Source organism: Mustelus asterias, chromosome 7 (assembly GCF_964213995.1).
Source record: "Mustelus asterias chromosome 7, sMusAst1.hap1.1, whole genome shotgun sequence".
Classification (NCBI taxonomy): Eukaryota; Metazoa; Chordata; class Chondrichthyes; order Carcharhiniformes; family Triakidae; genus Mustelus; species Mustelus asterias.
Window position 1 is genome coordinate 40,613,375 of NC_135807.1, and position 20,857 is coordinate 40,634,231.

The window sequence follows — 20,857 nt, forward strand, 5'->3', positions numbered from 1 at the left end:
GGTGCATGGGGTCCTTGATTATGCTGGCTTCTTTTCCGAGGAAGCAGGAAGTGTAGATGGAGTCAATGGATGGGAGGCTGGTTTGTGTGTCAGACTGGGCTACATTCACAACTCTTTGTAGTTTCTTGCGGTCTTGGACAGAGCAGGAGCCATACCAAGCTGTGATACATCTGGAAACTATGCTTTTTGTGGTACATCGGTAAAAATTGGCGAGTAAGTTATTCACGGGTTGAAGTCCTGCTCTGGAAATTTGAACACAATCCAGGCTGGCACATCAGTGAAATACTGAGGGAATGCTGCACAGTTGAAATTGCTGTGTTTTTTCGTTGAGATGTTAAACCAACGCTCCGTCTAGCCTCTTAAATGAACATCAAAGATCCTACAGCAATATTGGAAGAAAAACGGGGCAGCTCTCTGCAGTGTCTTGGCCAACATTTATCCTTCAACTCACACCACCAAAAACAGATGATCTGATCATTTCTCTTAATGCTGTGTGGAGATTCTATCCTGCTTCCACCATTATAACAGTGACCACGCTTCAGTAAGTGTTCAGGAACTTTCGGGCATTCGAGGTTGTGGAAGGCACTTTGTAAAGGCTTCTATCACTTACTTTCTATTCTCTAAACAGACTGTTACTTCCAAAGAAAACAGACGTGCCTTTGACTTTTTAGCAGAGAGTGCATCCATATTCCTTTAGGGACATTCGCTAAAAATGATGCTGTGGTTTGGAAAACCTACAGGCAATTATCAGCCATTTTAATTATCTCAGCTGACATTGTGAAATGTGGAAGTGTTTTAGCTCCTCACCTGTTTCTGTTTTGGGTATTCCCTAGCTCCATGATACATGAGTTTTTTTCCTTGTCTTTTGTTGTTTCCCTCCACACTCTGCTCTCCCGGCAATGGTGGTGATTCATGGTGGCATGTATTCTGTAGCCTTCTCTCTGCTCTCACCCCAGAGGTAATTCTTCACAGGTGCCCCTGGATAGTGAGAGCTGGCAGGCCATTTAACCATAGGAGCATCACTTCCGAACCTGATCCTGTTCTCAACTGGCATCATACAATCCCTATAGTACCAAAGGAGGCCATTCGGCCCATCAAGTCTGTACCGGCCACAATCCCACCCAGGCCCTATTCCCATAACCCCATACATTTACCCTGCTAATCCCCCTAATGCTAGGGTCAATTTAGCATGGCCAATCAACCTAACCTGCACATCTTTGGAGTGTGGGAGGAAACCGGAGCACCCAGAGGAAACCCATGCAGACACGGGGAGAAGGTGCAAACTCCACAAGGCACTGACCCAAGTCGGGAATCGAACCCGGGTTCTTGGCACTGTGAGGCATCAGTGCTAACCACTGTCACCATGTGCATCCATAGATGTGTTTTCTGGCAGAGGTGCTGACTAACAGGAACTCTGACTGAATCTTCTCCTCTTAGCCCTCAGAGCATTGATTTTGATTTGGTTTATTATTGTCACATGTATTTGTATACAGTGAAAAGTATTGTTTCTTGCGCGCTATACAGACAAACATACCGTTCATAGAGAAGGAAATGAGAGAGTGCAGAATGTAGTGTTAGTCATAGCTAGGGTGTAGAGAAAGATCAACTTAATGCAAGGTAAGTGCATTCAAAAGTCTGAATGCAGCAGGGAAGTAGCTGTTCTTAAGTCGGTTGGTACGTGACCTCAGACTTTTGTATCTTTTTCCCGAAGGAAGAAGGTGAAAGAGAGAATGACCGGGGTGCATGGGGTCCTTAGTTATGTTGGCTGCTTTGCTGAGGCAGCGGGAAGTGTAGACAGAGTCAATGGATGGGAGGCAGGTTTGCGTGATGGACTGGGCTACATTCATGACCTTTTGTAGTGCCTTGCGGTCTTGGGCAGAGCAGGAGCCATACCAAGCTGTGATACAACCAGAAAGAATGCTTTCTATGGTGCATCTGTAGATACTTCTTGAGGGATCTCCACCATCCGCGATCAGCTAATCCAGCCCAGTTTGGGGAGCGAACGCAGCTTAGGGGAAAATTCTAAATTGGGCATTGACCATTCAAACCGAACCATGGCAGTTTGGACTGGAGAGGTTTCTTAAATGGAGCTTTAGCCACAGAAACATCTGCAAAGCTAATTGTAAAGGTGGCTGCAGGAAAAGTCCTCTTTTTTTCCTGGAACCAACTCCACAACAAGCAGATGTGTGTGTGCAAGTGCACCAGATTAGTATGTACAGAATTAATCCTGGAGTTTGGACTGGAAACATAGTGAGTGAGATTTAAAGAGATGGCCATTATGGAAGAAATTACAGTCGCTGTCACTTAAAGTGTCGACATTTAAAAGGGACAGACTCTCTTGTCAGTTTAAAACCATTATCCAATTGCATGCTCATTTGGCCCAAAGTTGCCAACTATAACGTCTTAAGCCCTCCTTTTGGATAGGAACAGCTTTGCTTGGCTGCTGGTTCGCACCTCATTAAGTGGGTTGAAGAGGAGATCCCAGCTTCCGTTGTATGTGACGTTTGGGCTGTGTAAAATGGCTGTTCAGTGAAGGAGTTATATTTGTATGTTTTCCCTCCTCTCTGGACGGTACTGAGATTCTCCACCTGGCACTGATTGTTTCTGACCGATGGCTCCTGTCTCTCTATCTCCTGATGCCCATGTCCAGGGTAGGTGGAAGCTGAATGCTTCCCCTATACTTTGTACGCCATGCCCCTATCTAATCTACACTTACTCAGCACCCAGTAAGTGTATATTAGATAGGGTCATGGCGTACAATGTATCAGATCGTCACAGAGTGAATGTATCAGTGAATGCCCCATGCAAGGCTTATTGAGAAAGTGAAGGGGCATGGGATACAAGGGGACATTGCTTTGTGGATTCAGAACTGGCTTGTCCACAGAAGGCAAAGAGTGGTCGTAGATGGGTCTTTTTCAGAGTGGACCAGTGGGGTGCCCCAGGGATCTGGGACCCTTGCTCTTTGTGATTTTTATAAATGACCTGGATGAGGAAGTGGAAGGATGGGTTGGCAAGCTTGCTGATGACACAAAGGTTGGAGGTGTTGTGGATAGTGTAGAGGGATGTCAGCAGTTGCAACGAGACATAGATAAGATGCAAGACTGGGTGGAGAAGTGGCAGATGGACTTCAACCCAGATAAGTGTGTGGTGGTTCATTTTGGCAGGTCGAATAGGATGGAAGAATATAATATTAAGGGTAAGACGCTTGGCAGTGTAGAAGATCAGAGGGATCTTGGGATCCGGGTTCATAGGACGCTCAAAGCGGTGTCGTAGGTAGAGGCTGTGATTAAGAAGGCGTATGGAATACTGGCCTTCATCAATAGAGGAATTGAGTTTAGAAATCGGGAGACAATGCTGCAGCTGTATAGGACCCTGGTCAGAACCCACATGGAGTACTGTGCCCAGTTCTGGTCACCTCATTACAGAAAGGATGTGGAAGCCATAGAACGGGTGCAGAGGAGATTTACAAGGATGTTGCCGGGATTAAGTGATATGCCTTATGAGGATAGGTTGAGAGAGCTAGGTCTATTCTCCTTGGAGAGGTGAAGGATGAGAGGTGACCTGATAGAGGTGTATAAGATGTTGGAAGGTATTGATAGAGTGGATTCTCAGAGGCTTTTATCCAGGGCTGAAATGGTTGTCACGAGAGGCCACAGGTTTAGGGTGCTGGGGAGTAGGTATAGAGGAGATGTTAGGGGTAAGTTTTTCACTCAGAGGGTGGTGGGTGCGTGGAATCAGCTGCCGGTAGGGGTGGTGGAAGCGGATTCAATTGAGTCTTTTAAGAGACTTTTAGATAGGTTCATGGAGGTTAGTAAGATAGAGGGTTATAGATGAGCCTAGAAGGTAAGGAAATTGTTCGGTGCAACTTGTGGGCCGAAGGGCCTGTTTGTGCTGTAGCTTTTCTCTGTTCTATGTTCTATCAGATCGTCACAGAGTGAATGTATCCGATCGTCACGGAGTGAATGTATCCCATCGTCACAGAGTGAATGTATCCGAACGTCACAGAGTGAATGTATCCGATCGTCACAGAGTGAATGTATCTCATCGTCACAGAGTGAATGTATCCGATCATCAGAGTGAATGTATCCCATCGTCACAGAGTGAATGTATCCCATCGTCACAGAGTGAATGTATCCCATCATCACAGAGTGAATGTATCCGATCGTCACAGAGTGAATGTATCCGAACGTCACAGAGTGAATGTATCCGAACGTCACAGAGTGAATGTATCCGATTGTCACAGAGTGAATGTATCCGATCGTCACAGTGTGAATGTATCCGAACGTCACAGAGTGAATGTATCCGAACGTCACAGAGTGAATGTATCCGAACGTCACAGAGTGAATGTATCCGATCATCACAGAGTGAATGTATCCCATCGTCACAGAGTGAATGTATCCCATCGTCACAGAGTGAATGTATCAGATCGTCACGGAGTGAATGTATCCCATCGTCACAGAGTGAATGTATCCCATCGTCACAGAGTGAATGTATCCCATCGTCACAGAGTGAATGTATCCGATCGTCACAGAGTGAATGTATCCGATCGTCACAGAGTGAATGTATCCCATCGTCACAGAGTGAATGTATCCCATCGTCACAGAGTGAATGTATCCCATCGTCACAGAGTGAATGTATCCGATCGTCAGAGTGAATGTATCAGATCGTCACAGAGTGAATGTATCCCATCGTCACAGAGTGAATGTATCCGATCGTCAGAGTGAATGTATCAGATCGTCACGGAGTGAATGTATCCGAGGATAAAAACATAGGACCTTTCCAATCTGGTGCCGATCCCCAATTTACACCGTTCCACCCTTGGCAACTATGCTCTCAGCTGCCTGAGCCCAAAGCTCTGAAACTGCCCCTCCCTAAAGCTCTCTGCCTCTCCGTCTACTTCGAAGATGCTCGTCATAACCTTCGTCCTTGACCAAACATTTGGTCACCTGGCCGACTATCTCCACGCATGACCTGGTGCCAACTTTTGTTTGTGCCTGGAACAGTTCACCATGTTAAAGGCATCATATAAATGTATATTATTGAACAGTGTGGAGCTGTGCTCTGCAGTGCACCTATTAGCTGAATCATCAAGGGCCAACTTGCCTTCTCTTGTTTCATTATCCGTTTTACAATCAGACAGCTACACTCGTAACACTAAAACCCATTGTGTCCTTTCATGCGATCTTTATCAGCGTGATATCTTGTGACATTCTAAGATTGTGAAACAGGGATTTAGTCATGTAGGAAGCAATACTCATTGAGTAATTGGGAATAATAACATATTGATTTGTTCAGATATGTGTGTAATGTTGCCCACAGTTTAGAAACTAATGTTTTTTTTAGAACATGACAGAAGTGCCAGACAGGGAGCAAATATTACCAATTCTGTCTCATGGATGATGATGTTTTACAACCATAACAGAGTGCAGATTCCCCTACAAAAGGCTTTCTTCACAATAGGATCATTTCAGAAAAATTCACAGCTGTTCAGATATTGCCACTAACTTTCCAAGACCTTGGTTTGGGGAGGGGGAGGGGAATTCTTACCAAAAAATGGCAGAGTGTTGATTCTGGCGAGAGAAACACACCAGTCTTCTCTCCATATCTTACCACACTCTGCCACAAAAAAACAGGTACCTGTGTTTAACACTGTCATGTTGGGGGGGCGGGGCGGGCGGCGGGGGATGCTTCAACACACCAGCAAAGCCCGGCTGCACTGAGATCAGGGCACTGTGTGAAGGGTGCATTGATCAGACCAAATAATCACCCCCAACCCCACCATGGAGGTCTCACCGCCCACTCCCGTCACCGACGAGGGGTGGCAAAAATCAGAAGTTGCAATCTCGCCGACGAGATTCATGATTTCCAGAGTTACGCCAAATCTTGAGCCCCGGATGGCGAGAGTGAGCCCAAGATGGGCCCACTATTTCCACATTATACCCCAACTGTTTCCACATTATTTTTCATGTCACCAAACTCTCAAGCAATTCTTATCTCTGTTCTCACTAGGTTCTGTTTTTCAATAGCTGTTAGATTGCAAAAACGATTGAAAAGAACAATACAGCACAGGAACAGGCCCTTCGGCCCTCCAAGCCTGCGCCGCTCATGTGCCCAACTGGACCATTCGTTTGTATCCCTCTATTCCCAGTCTGTTCATGTGGCTATCTAGATAAGTCTTATACGATCCCAGCGTGTCCGCCTCAATCACCTTGCTTGGGAGTGCATTCCAGGCCCCCACCACCCTCTGTGTAAATTACGTCCCCCTGACATCTGTGTTGAACCTTGCCCCCCTCACCTTGAACCTGTGACCCCTTGTGTTCGTCACCTCCGACCTGGGAAAAAGCTTCCCACTGTTCACCCTATCTATGCCCTTCATAATTTTATATACCTCTATTAGGTCGCCCCTCATCCTCCGTCTTTCCAGGAAGAACATCCCCAGTTTACCCAATCTCTCCTCATAGCTAAGACCCTTCATACCAGGCAACATCCTGGTAAACCTTCTCAGTACTCTCTCCAAAGCCTCCACATCCTTCTGGTAGTGTGGCAACCAGAACTGGACGCAGTATTCCAAATGTGGCCTAACCAACGTTCTATACAGCCGCAACATCATATGCCAACTTTTATATACTATGCCTGCCATATGCCTTCTTCACCACCCTCTCCACCTGTGCTGCCACCTTTAAGTATCTGTGGACTTGTACACCCAGGTCCCTCTGTGTGTCTATACTCCTGATAGTTCTGCCATTTATTGTATAGCTCCCCCTTACATTAGATCTACCGAAATGCATCACTTCGCATTTATCTGGATTAAATTCCATCTGCCATTTCTCCGCCCAATGCCTATCTATATCCTGCTGTATTATCCGACGATGTTCATCACTATCCGCAACTCCAGCAATCTTCGTGTCATCCGCAAACTTACTGATCACACCAGCTACATCTTCTTCCAAATCATTTATATATATCACAAACAGCAGAGGTCCCAGTACAGAGCCCTGCGGAACTCCACTAGTCACAGACCTCCAGCCGGAAAAAGACCCCTCCAGTGCTACCCTCTGTCTTCTATGGTGAACACAGTAAGAAGTTTAACAACACCAGGTTAAAGTCCAACAGGTTTATTTGGTAGCAAAAGCCACACAAGCTTTCGGAGCTCTAAGCCCCTTCTTCAGGTGAGTGGGAATTCTGTTCACAAACAGAGCTTATAAAGACACAGACTCAATTTACATGAATAATGGTTGGAATGCGAATACTTACAACTAATCAAGTCTTTAAGAAACGAAACAATGTGAGTGGAGAGAGCATCAAGACAGGCTAAAAAGATGTGTATTGTCTCCAGACAAGACAGCCAGTGAAACTCTGCAGGTCCACGCAACTGTGGGAGTTACAAATAGTGTGACATGAACCCAATATCCCGGTTGAGGCCGTCCTCGTGTGTGCGGAACTTGACTATCAGTTTCTGCTCAGCGACTCTGCGCTGTCGTGTGTCGCGAAGGCCGCCTTGGAGAACGCTTACCCGAATATCAGAGGCCGAATGCCCGTGACCGCTGAAGTGCTCCCCAACAGGAAGAGAACAGTCTTGCCTGGTGATTGTCGAGCGGTGTTCATTCATCCGTTGTTGCAGCGTCTGCATAGTTTCCCCAATGTACCATGCCTCGGGACATCCTTTCTTAGGACAGAATTCCCACTCACCTGAAGAAGGGGCTTAGAGCTCCGAAAGCTTGTGTGGCTTTTGCTACCAAATAAACCTGTTGGACTTTAACCTGGTGTTGTTAAACTTCTTACTGTGTTTACCCCAGTCCAACGCCGGCATCTCCACATCATGACTTCTATGGTGAAGCCAGTTCTCCACCCAACTAGCTAGCTCACCTTTTATCCCGTGAGATTTAACCTTTTGCACCAGCCTGCCATGAGGAACCTTGTCAAACGCTTTACTAAAATCCTTATAGACGACATCCACGGCCCTTCCCTCGTCAATCGTTTTTGTCACCACCTCAAAAAACTCAACCAAATTTGTGAGGCATGACCTCCCTCGTACAAAACCATGCTGTCTATCGCTAATGAGATTATTCAGTTCTAAATGCGCATATATCCTATCTCTAAGAATCTTCTCCAACAATTTCCCTACCACGGACGTCAAGCTCACCGGCCTATAATTACCCGGGTTATCCTTGCTACCCTTCTTAAATAACGGGACCACATTTGCTATCCTCCAATCCACTGGGACCTCACCTGTGTCCAGTGAAGAGACAAAGATTTCTGTTAGAGGCCCAGCAATTTCATCTCTTGCCTCCCTGAGGAGTCTAGGATAGATGCCATCCGGCCCTGGGGATTTGTCTGTCTTAATGTTTCCTAAAAAAACCTAACACTTCCTCCTTTGTAATTGAGATTTTTTCTAATGAGTCAACACATCTCTCTGAGACACTACCAGTCAACATGTCCCTCTCCCTTGTGAATACTGATGCAAAGTATTCATTTAGGATCTCACCTACTTCCTTTGGTTCTAAGCATAATTCCCCTCCTTTGTCCCTGAGAGGTCCGATTCTTTCCCTAACAACCCTCTTGTTCCTAACGTATGTATAAAATGCCTTAGGATTCTCCTTAATCCTGTCTGCCAAGGACATTTCATGACCCCTTTTTGCCCTTCTAACTCCATGTTTGAGTTCTTTTCTACTTTCTCTGTATTCCTCCAGTGCTCCATCTGTTTTTAGCTGCCTGGACTTCATGTATGCCTCTTTTTTCTTTTTGATTAGATCCACAATTTCACTGGTTATCCACGGCTCCCGAATCCTACCTTTCCTATCCTTCCTCTTTACAGGCACATGCCTGTCCTGCAGTCCTATCAACTGCTCCTTAAAAGACTCCCACATGCCAGATGTGGATTTACCCTCGAACAGCCTCTCCCAATCAACAGCCACCAAATCCTGCCTAATCCGGCTGTAGTTAACCTTCCCCCAATTCAGCACCTTACCCATAGGACAACACTCATCTTTTTCCATTACTATCCTAAAGTTTACAGAATTGTGGTCACTATTTGCCACATGTTCCCCCACTGAAACTTTGATGACCTGACCGGGCTCATTCCCCAGTACTAGGTCCAGTATAGCCCCCTCTCTAGTTGGACTGTCAACATATTGTTCCAAAGAAACCTTCCAGTACGCATTTCATAAATTCTTCCCCGTCCAGGCCCCCAGCCCTAAAGGATTTGTTCCGCTTTGTGCTGAGTTAAGCCAATCTCAGGTCCACTAGAATAGGCTTCACTGCCCTTGTCAAGAAAGTAAAATAAGTGCGTATTCCTGCTTCTGTTTGGCCACTACTGGAATGTGCCAGCATGTAAGCAGGCTCGGGGTGAGATTGGATGTTGCTGAGGTGAAGTAGCTCACTGGCTGTCATTGCCCGGATTTGAGGTCTGGTTATAACTTGATCCTTCCCCTAATTGAGGGAAAACAGATTGGGTGGGTGATGGTGCCTGCAATTTATACGGAGCTGTCAGTTTAACCATTCTCCGATGCTGCCTGCCCACCATGTTATTGTCAGCGTACTTTGAGCAAGTGAGCGTGATACCCACAGCGAGGATCTGGGGTCCTTCTTTAACTATGCCGATATCATCAGAACCCAGTCTGCAGTTTTATTTGGAGGATGGATGAAGGAGCAGTGACAGCTTCCCACATCTGCCCACAGTTGATTGTGGCCCAGGCAGGGGAATAATACAATTTAATGTTTAAGTCTTCTCATGCGCCTTTGCTCTTCCCTTTCCTTGGTTCCTCCTCCTTCCCCAACCCCTTACTTACAGCCGGAGTTCTTACCTTGGTCCCCTGCTGCTGGCTGGCATCAGTCAACAAATTGGCCAAGTTGCTATGTGCCTAGATTTGCCATCCTCTTTGGGGCAAGTGTGCATGTCACCCATCTCCCCCCCCCCCCCCCCCCCCCCTCCACCCCATCCAAATTAGAGCCATAACATGAGGCAAGGCTCTTTCCTGAGGTAAAGGAGGGCTGATGGGGTAGAACCACACCTTGGCATAGGCTCGTGGCTTCAAGGGAAGGAGAGAAACGGAAGTTTAAAGCAATATATATGATTCCAACTGACAATATAAATGACCCGTCCAACTATCATTCCCATTGCTTTGGGAGGTGAGGAGACATTTCTTCACCCAAAGAATGGTGAGCCTGGGGAATTCATTACCACAGGAAGTAGTTGATGCCAAAACATTGAATGTATTCAAGAGGCGGCTAGATATAGCACTTGGGGCGAATGGGATCAAAGGTTATGGGGAGAAAGCAGGATTGGGCTATTGAGTTGGATGATCAGCCATGATCGTGATGAATGGCGGAACAGGCTTGAAGGGCCAGATGGCCTCCTGCTCCTATCTTCTATGTTTCTATGAATAAAAATCCACAGGTTTGCACTGGTGTAATATCTAAATGCTGTAGATCTGCAGAGAGGGAGGGAGAAAGTTGCTTGTGCTCTCTTATTTTTGGCTTTCTGGTGTGTGTTATTGTCAGTGACTTCTAGCGATCCTGTATTTTCAGGGATATGAAAGCGGAGGGCGGGAGGCAGAGGCATCCTTCTGGCGGAGTCAGTGCCAAGGAGATGGTGATTGGTCTTGAAGGAGTGGAGCTCGGTGCTGCTGGCAAGGTGGGTATCACTGGGGCAGACTGCAGGGTCCAGAGAGAATTGTTGTCCCATTTCTCTGGTTCCAATGTTTTAAACAGAGCGAGCGGCAAACTGTATCCATTACAAAATGCTCCGTTCCTCTGGCAGGTACAAACGTATGAGCGCTAACAATGCATGTCATAGAATCACAGAATCCTACAGTGCAGAAGGAGGCTATTCGACCCATGGAGTCTGCACCTGCCACAATTCCACCTCAGCCCTCTCCCCATAACCCCAGACATTTACCCTGTTTATCCCCTTGACATTAAGGGGCAATTTATCATGGAAAATCAACCTTACCCGCACATCTTTGGACTATGGGAGGAAACCGGAGCACCTGGAGGAAACCCACGCAGACATGGGGAGAACGTGCAAACTCCACTCCATGTCCTTGACTCGGTCTTTGTGTGATCACTAATATTGTCAGGAAGGCTGAACCATAGAATTCTACAATACACAAGGAGGGCATTCGGCCCATCGAGTTTGCACCGACCACAATCCCACCCAGGCCCTATCCCCATAACCCCATGCATTTACTCTAGCCAGTCTCCCTGACACTAAGGGGCAATTTAACCTGGCCAATCCACCTAACTTGCACATCTTTAGACTATGGGAGGAAACCGGAGCACCCAGAGGAAACCCACGCAGACACGGGGGGAATGTGCAGATTCCACACGGACAGTGACCCAAGCCAGCTATCGAACCCGGGTCTCTGGGGCTGTGACGCAGCAGTGCTAACCACTGTACCGTCACAAGGTTGAAGACACAATTTAAGAAAATATATTTAAATCTCCTCCTAGATGAGGCATCTCGGAACCACTTGAATTCAGTGCACCAAAGATCAACTTATATCTTCACTTCAGGTGGGAGAAAGTTGAACCGAGTATAGAACTGGAAGACCCATATAGTCTCACTGAGATTTCATAGACTAAATGACTGGAGGAAAAGGTACTAATTGAGATATCAATTTTCCTGTTTGGCGCTCATTTTGACCTCTAGTTTGCCTGCCGTTTTTGACAGGTTTCCGTCTTGAAACGAATACGTGGACCTTTCTGGAGGTGGATTCTGGGCTGGAATCCATTTGTGCCAGATATCTGCTCCATGTTGGCTACACTGCAGTTTGCGATGCTCTCTGGGTCCCCTGTGTGTACGTCACTCAGCTGCTGCTGCTGGGTTGATCATTGCCAGAAGAGGGAGAACAGCATTGGAATGTCTTCAGAACCTGTGACCTGAGCTCCCTTTGCACTGAGTAGTAAGTGAGGGCGTGCCCATCGCCTGAATTACAGATCCAAACAAAATACAGCGGATGCTGGAATCTGGAACAAAAGCAGAAAATGCTGGAAAATCTCAGCAGGTCTGACAGCACTTGTGGAGAAAGAATAGAGCCAACGTTTTGAGTCTGGATGACCCTTCCTCAGAGCTGAATTACAGATATCGGTGGAAATGCTTTACTAGAGAACTTGCAGTCTCAAGCTAACAGGATTCCAAAGGAGATGCCTGAAGTTATGGCAGAGCAAAACTCTTTATTTTGCCTTGCACCTAGATTGAGTGAGGAAAACCTTTCCCCTGCCAACAGTAAGAGATTCTGACTGCAAGGTTTGGGAGTCCCATTGAGCCTTCCATTGTACAGTTTCAATGGGGAGGATGTGTGCAACAACAGTTTGCATTTATATAGTGCCCTGATAGTTGTAAAACAACTCGAGGCACTTTATAGGAGTTTCATCAAACAGGATTTAACAGCGAGATGTAAGGAGATGCTGAGACAGATGACCAAAAGATTGGCCAAAGAGTTAGGTTTTAAGGACCAGCTTAAAGGAGAGAGAGAGCTGTACGAGGTGGAAATGTTTAAGAAGAGAATTCCAGAGTTTGGGGTCTAGGTACCTGAAGATATGGCAGCTAATGGTGGGACCAGACAGTGCTTCACAAGGCTCACTCTAAATGATCACACATCCTATAAGGAACTGAGTGAAGAGACTATGTTAGCGGAGTGTGTTTTATCGAGAGGGCAATTGAGGAAGAATGATGATAACCATTAAATGAAGAGCTGCGATTCAGGTTATCTGCCCAGACACCATTGCCAATGGTCATGACAGTAACAGTCACACTCAACTTTTATGTTACAGACTCACTTCAGGCAGCACTCTGGAAACTTGGTGATGTCAGCCAGGGAGTCATCCTGCAATGCAATTGTCAGGTAACTGGCAGCACATTGTGGGAGATGTGGGTAATGCATCTAATATAGCTCCTAGCGTGCTAGGACTTTGAGCTGTATCACATTGCTGGCTTCCTCAAAGTGGAGGGTGCAATAAATAGCGCACATATACCATTGCTTTAACTGACAATCCTTCCAACCTTCCTAACAGAGTTACAGAAGGCTGAATGCCCAGTTTGGGAGATGCAGTAAATCATCGAATGCCTCCAGTGCGAAGGAGATCATTCAGCTCATTGAGTCTGCACTGACTCTGACAGTGTATCTTATTCAGGCCTTCTTCCCAATCCCTATCCCCAAAGCCCCACACATTTAACTGGCTAATCCCCCTGACCTACGCATCTTGGGACACTAAGGAGCAATTTTACCACGGCCAATCCACCTAACCTGCACATCTTTGGACAGTGGGAGGAAACCCAGATACAGGGAGAATGTGCAACTCCATAACGACAGTCACCCGAGGCCAGAATCGAACCCGCGTCCCTGGTGTTCTGAGGCAGCAGTGCTAAGCACTGTGCCACCGTGCCGCCTTATCCTTCAGAAAACCCCAGAGGGGTTTGGTGGAAATGATCAAGTTCCATTTATTTTCTGGAATTCCGGTACTGCACAGAGACAGTGCAGGAATTGGACAGCTTGTGAGAAAGGTGGCCAATAATTTGCTGCATGGACAATGATTCTTTTAATTAAGAGTTACAGGAATGGAGCTGAAGAGCACGTGTCACTGTGGCCACAATGAAGATTTAACTGAGTTTATTGGCTGACTTGAAGATCAGATCGTATATCCTGGAAAGTTGTAGTTTGCCGTGCCCTGAACTACTTTGCCGTTCATAAAGGGGAGTAGCTGGGGGTTCCTGGGGAGCTGGCCCTTGGTGCTTTGGCAGAAAGCAGGGTTAAAATCTGCCCTCTAAATTTTAAACCCCAAAAGCGACCAAGACAGATGCCTCCATGTTGCACAACCATTGCACCACCACGAGAAATGAAATCACTGCTGGGGTCAGAAGATCAGTGAATTCCCAATTCTGAGGCCTCATGGATTTTCAGGGTCTTTAACGTACATAAGAACTAGGAGCAGGAGTAGCCCGTCTAGCCCCTCGAGCTGATCTTTTGATGGATGAGCTCCACTTACCCGCCCGCTCACCATAACCCTTAATTCCTTTACTGTTCATAAATCTATCTTTGCCTTAAAGACATTCAATGAGGTAGTCTCAACTGCTTCACTGGGCAGGGAATTCCACAGATTCACAACCCTTTGGGTGAAGAATTTCCTCCTCAACTCAGTCCTAAATCTGCTCCCCCTTATTTTGAGGCCATGCCCCCTCATTGTAGTTTCATCCGCCAGTGGAAACAACCTCCCTGCTTCTATCTTATCTATTCCCTTCATAATTTTATATGTTTTTGATTTGATTTATTATTGTCACATATATTGGTATACAGTGAAAAGTATTGTTTCTTGCGCACTGTACAGACAAAGCACCGTACATACAGAAGGAAAGGAGAGAGTGCAGAATGCCAGTGTTACAGTTATAGCTAAGGTGTAGAGAAAGATCAACTTAATGCAAGGTTAAGAGATTGAATTAAAGCATTGTTAGAGAGTTTAAAGAGAGAATAAAGTTTTAGAAGCATAAACAAGAGTAAAAGATGGAATTAGGAGGTATGCTGGGCACAGCTTGCAAGAAGTCGCCACGCTCCAGTGTCACCTTAGGCAAAATTTCTACAAAACCCCCTCACATGCTTCTAAATTCCAATGTGTATAGTCCGAGTCTACTCGGTCTCTCCTCATAAGCCAACCCTCTCAACTCTGGAATCAACCGAGCAAATCTCCTCTGCACCCCCTCCAGTGCCAGGATATCCTCTCTTAAGTAAGGAGACCAAAACTGTACACAGTACTCCAGGGGTGGCCTCACCAACACCTTATACATCTGTGACATAATCTCCCTGTTTTTAAACTCCACCCTTTTAGCAATGAAGGACCAAATTCAATTTCCCTTGCCCACTCACTTAAACTATCTATATCCCTCTGCAGACATTCAGTGTCCTCTGCACACTTTGTTCTACCACTCATCTTAGTGTCATCTGCAAACTTTGACACACTACACTTGGTCCCCAACTCCAAATCATCTATGTAAATTGCAAATAATTGTGGCCCCAACACTGATCCCTGAGGCACACCTCTAGTCACTGATCGCCAACCAGAAAAACATCCATTTACCTCCACTCTTTGCTTTCTGTTAGTTAATCAATCCTCTATCCATGCTAATACATTACCCGTAATGCCTTGCACCTTTACCTTATGCCGCAGCCTTTTGTGTGGTACCTTGTCGAATGCCTTCTGGAAATCCAGATAAACTACATTCACCTGTCTCCCGTTGTCCACTGCACTTGTAATGTCTTCAAATAATTCCAGTAATTTTGTTAAACCTGACTTGCCTTTCATGAGCCAATGCTGTGTCTGCCCAGTGGGACAATTTCTGTCCAGATGTCTCACTATTTCTTCCATTATGATAGATTCAAGCATTTTCCCCACCTTACCCGCCTTTTGTCTACTTTTTTTAAACAGTGGCATCTTATTTGCTGTTTTCCAATCTGCTGGAACCGCCCCAGAGTCCGGCGAATTTTGGTAAATTTCCATGAGCGCATTTGCTATTTCCCTCCCCCCCCCCCCCCCAATCTCCTTTAGGACCCTGGGATGCATTCCATCAGGGCCAAGAGACTTGTCTACCTTTAGCCCCATTAGCTTGCCCAACAATACTTCTTTCGTGATGATGATCATTTCTAGATCCTCACCTGCCATATCCTCCTTGTCATCAATTTTTGGCATGTTATTTGTGTCTTCCACTGTGAAGACCGACACAAAATACCTTTTCAATGTCTCGGCAATTTTCTCATTTCCCATGATTAAATCCCCCTTCTCATCCTCTAAACGACCAATGTTTACCCTAGCCACTCTTTTTCATTTTGTATCCTTGTAGAAACCTTTGCTATCTGTTTTTATATTCTGAGCTAGTTTACTCTCATAATCTATCTTAGATTTCTTTATAGCTTTTATTGTGGTTTTCTGTTGACCGTTAAAGATTTCCCAATCCTCTAGTATCTTTCAATTTGATAGCCTCTTTTATTTCCTTGGATTTCCATGGCTGATTATCTCTCTTCCTACAGCCCTTCCTTTTCACTGGTATATACTCTTGCTGAGCACTGTGAAAAATCGCTTTGAAAAGTCTCCACTGTGCCTCAGTTGTCCCACTATAAAGCTTTTGCTCCCATTCTACCTTAGCCAACTCCTCCCTCAGTCCATTGTAGTCTCCTTTGTTTAAGCACATGACACTGGTATTGGATTTTACCTTCTCACCCTGCATCTGTATTTTAAATTCAACTATACTGTGGTTGCTTATTTCCTCATAATGTAAAAATTTGTTGTCACATTGTTGATTAAAGTAGCAACGACATGTAATGGAACTCTTTTAGAGAGGAGTAAATATTTTAAAATTATGTACAAGGTTTAACAAGGTCTATACAATCATTTTTATTAATCTAAGCGTCCTTCAAACTCTTGAAACATTCCTAACGCTTTGCGGCCTATGAATTGCTAATGTGTTGTCACAGTGCCAGGGACCCAGGTTCAATTCCGGCCTCTGTCTGTGTAGAGTTTGCACTTTCTCCCCGTATCTGCGTGGGTTTCCTCCAGGTGCTCCGGTTTCCTTCCACACTCCAAAGATGTGCGGGTTAAGTTGATTGGCCCTAACGTTAAGGGGATTAGCAGGGTAAATGTATGGGGTTATGGGAATAGGGCCTGGATGGGATTGTGGTCGGTACAGACTCAATGGGCCGAATGGCCTCCTTCTGTACTGTAGGGATTCTGTGGATTCTATGATAAATGTATGGAATTAGGGAATAGGGCAAGAAAGAGGGCCTGGGTAAAATATTATGTCAGAGAGTCAGTGCAAACGTGATGGACCGAATGACCGCCTCCTGCACTGTAGGATTAATTATTCTTTTCTAACCTCCCTTCCTCAGAGGAAAACAATGCTAACTCCACTAGTGCCTCACATAATACTTCACAGAAGCTATCCTGAGATGCACTAACATGCGTGTTGGACATTCAGTGAGCCTCTACGATACCAGTATGGTATTTCCATTCTTGACACCCATTGTTCTTCTGGCATAGCTACGCGAGACAGCTTGTGTTATGCGGGTTTCTGCTGCAGTTTTGCACTGATCAAAAACTTGGTTGAAATCACGCAAACTCATTCCATGTTAGCCTTAGAACCAACACAGAAAGAGAGGAAGAGAGAGAGAGCATTGCTTTATCCTCTCCGGTTGAATTATGCCTTGAAGCCCCGAAATGACGCAGCAATACGATCTACAAATGGAAGAACTGGAAGAAATATGAATTGTTTGGCGAGAACATCTGGACCGCTTGTCCTGGCCTGAACATAAAATTTCAAGTAGTGTCATGGTTCAGGTTAGAAACTCTGTTATCAAGCCCGCCTGAATCATAAGTTTTGCATTTTGAATTTGGCTAGGATAAGCATGAAATGTTTCACTTCAGGTATGATTCATTGACCCACTAGAGAGCTTTTACCAAAGTTTAGTTAAGACTATAGTTAACAGGTATAGAAAGAAAATTAGCAAGAACTTTTCTCAATTACAAATAAGAAGTCTCTACAATGTTCCAATCAAACCAAAAGTTAAAAGACTTTTTTCAGTTAAAAGACCCTTTTTCACAGGTTTAACACAGCACAGACCAATGCTCACATGACACTGGGTTCGAGGCCGTTAGTTGATTTCTGCAGTCAAATGCACTTGAGACTGAACAGTTTGAAGACAAGACAGCTTCCCAAAACACCGGAGAGACTCTGGTCCCGTCCCAAACTACAGCAGGTTTTCACCCTTCAGGAAAACAAGGTCTTGTTTTCAGCAAACCAACAGAATTTCCAAAGGAAAAAACAGGGAGAGAGGGAAAACACTTCTTTTTAGCTTACTGTCCCTTCTAAAATTCAAAACTCAAACCTGCCGCTCCAAACTGAAAATGAAATCCCTGTCACCTGACCTGCCCAGATTCTTTCTCCTCCCAACAATGACACCACCTAAGGCTGTGAGCATGAATTTTTAAAACTCTTAAAGTAACATCACAATAGACATAAAATTTAAATGAGTGAATGTGGCATATCAAAGGATTTATTCATACAAATAATCACTCTTGTGTTTGAATATTTTAATGCAACATTTTCTAGTAAATTTGTCTTCACAAAGTCAGATATTAATGACCTTGCAGTAATTAGGATATCTCATCAGTAATGTTTTACTCAAGTGTTTTACAAATGTGAGAACATTTGTCAGATCATCGAGCAAATAAAATTCACCAAGTTCATTCTCATTCAGCAAATCTCTTGTCTGGTGAAGTTTGAAAGATAAAATATTTTAGTAAGAATATTATTCAGAAACTAATTATAAAGATGTGTCACTACTGTACAGTCTCAGCTGTATTTTACACTGGAGCCAGAAGGCAGTATTTGATTAAAGTGCAGAATATATTTTTTTGCCCCTTCATATGTTAAAACTTTATTTTTTTCCCCCCACAGTCTGTTAGCTACACTCAGTTTCTTTATCCAACCAACGTCTTGAGTGGCAGGCGGAATACAATTGATTCTACTGCTTCACTGTCCCAGTTTCGGAACAGCAGCCATCGTAATCTTCCTCTTGGGAGGGCCAGCAGTTCCCAAGGAAGCATTGACACAGGTAACTCGGAGGAACGAGCATGCGCTCTTTACGTTTGTTTCAGATTTTCATAACACTTGGATGTATGTAATGAACTGGAAGAAATATGAACTGTTTGGTGGGACCATCTAACGCTTGTCCTGGCTTGAATATGAAATTTCTAATCGACATAAAATTTAAATGAGTGAATGTGGCATATCAAAGGATTTATTCCTACCGGTAACCTGCTAAGTGCAAAGTGAGTTTATTATTCTGTGCATGTTTCTAGCTTCTGCTGCCTGGTTTTTCAGTATTTATACGTGACTCTTTCAAAGAAGCTTTTTGATTGATGGCTGGGGATTGCCAGTAAAAGCCAAGCTCTGAGTAAAACAGATATCTCAGGGCATGGGATATAACTGATGCCTATTCCTCCTCCTCCACCAACACACCACCTCCTCCTGTACCTTACTAACAGAGCAATTGCATACACACAGCGCTATTATTCAAGTGCTTCTTGAAATTTCTCCTGGTAACCCTACGCTCCTGAAGGTGCTGACAAATGATGAATAACTCCGTGGGCATCGGTGTAGCTTTTCAGTGGCTGTTCTTCATGTAGGAGTCAGTGCGTCAGATACCACCTCCCTACCTGATACCTTTCCTCGCAAACACTTCAAAGAGACATCCCCAGATAATGAATAAGAGCAGGAACACTGGCTAATATTTCCCATCGCCGTTCCTCCCCACCAGTCTCAGGAACCTGATATCAGTTGTAGCATCTCAACAGCCCTGGCTGTGTTGAAAACACAGGCATTGAAGAAGAGATCTTGCTGGTGTGTTTGACTCAGAATTAATTTATTTCTCCACTCCATTATCATAGTGAATTCTACGCCATCTGAAAAGGATTTTGTACTATTCCAATTTAAATGCTCTACTAGAAAGATTTCTGAGAACGGAATGAAGAAACTGGTGGCACAGCAGATTCTTTAACATTCAAATATGTACAGAATATAAAATTCTGTATTTGTATATCTTTAATATAATAGAATAGGCTGGAAGATTGTAATAAAGTGGTGAGCCTCTAACAATGCAAACCATATCTATCCTGTGGCTGCAAGTGCAAGTCAGAAGCCGGGTGGCCCACAGTAGGTTACTCACCTTCTGACTCCCAGAGTCTTCCCACCATCTTAAAAGATACAAGTCAGAAGTGTGCTGAAATATTCTCCACTTAGCTGGATGAATGCAGCTCCAACAATACTTATGAAGCGCAACGCTATCCAGGACAAAGCAGCCAGCTTGATTGGCACCCCATCCGCCATCTTAAACTGTCACTACCTCCGTCACTGGCACACAGTGGCTTCAGTTTGTAGCACCCATAACATACATTGTTGCAGCTCGCCAACGCATCTCTGCCAGCACCTCCCAAAGCTGTGACATCTACCACATAGAGAGACAAGGGGCAGCAAGCACAGGGCGAACACCATTATCTTCAAGTGCTCTTCCAAGTCACATATCATCTTGACCTGGAAACATATTACTTGTTCCTCCAATATCGGTGGACCTCCCTACCTGGTGCACCACAGTGCTGCCTGCAACACACAAGCTGAGCAGAGTGGAATGGCTCAAAAGATGGACAAATTGCAAAAGTAAAGACCAGACCTCTCTCAGATTACCAGAAGTTGATTATTTGAGCACCGAAAAACCTGGAACGGAAAGAAATGCTTTGCCATTGGCATCCCTGTCCCCCATCCAGCTGGAAAAGAAATTGCGCCCTCCACAGGTAGTCAGCAGCCGTGCACTGCCACCAGATACACCCAGTAAATCTTGCCTTTATATAGAGGAACCTGGGAAATATTTAAATGCACTGACTTTACTGAGTGCTTAATAGTCCTGTTGGAATTACTTTCTCAGAAGAAAAGAAGGATAAACTGATATGTATGTCGTACCTTTCACAATCTCAAGACATCCCAAAGCGCTTGACAGCTAGTGAAGTACCTCTACGGTTTAGTTACAGTTATAATGTAGGAACTATGAGGAACAACTGATTACATGACTGGATTGGAGCTCTTTGTCTGGGGATTATTAGTCCGGGTCTCTCTGAATTACAAGTCTGATAATATATCTAGCACGCTACCAGATCATAACAGCCTGTTAAGGGAGTTAATTTTAGAAAAAGAGTAGGACTTACATTTACAGAATGCCTTTCATAACCTCAGGATGTTACAATTAAATATTTTAAAAAGTGAATTAAGTCCATTTTGTAGCCTTTTTAAATGTAGTCACTGATGTAATGTAGGAAATGTAAC

At 44.8% G+C, this 20,857-nt stretch overlaps 1 protein-coding gene across 4 annotated transcripts in view; it reads left to right on the forward strand.

Annotated features, from left to right (window-relative positions):
• The window catches only part of cables1 (Cdk5 and Abl enzyme substrate 1), a 186,040-nt gene that overhangs the window by 113,580 nt on the left and 51,603 nt on the right, over positions 1–20,857 (forward strand). For all 4 annotated transcript variants that reach the window (XM_078215926.1, XM_078215927.1, XM_078215928.1 and 1 more), the window contains 2 exons: positions 10,528–10,633; positions 18,440–18,596. In XM_078215926.1, the coding sequence (XP_078072052.1) occupies positions 10,528–10,633; positions 18,440–18,596 (263 nt within the window). The remainder of the gene's footprint in view (positions 1–10,527; positions 10,634–18,439; positions 18,597–20,857) is intronic.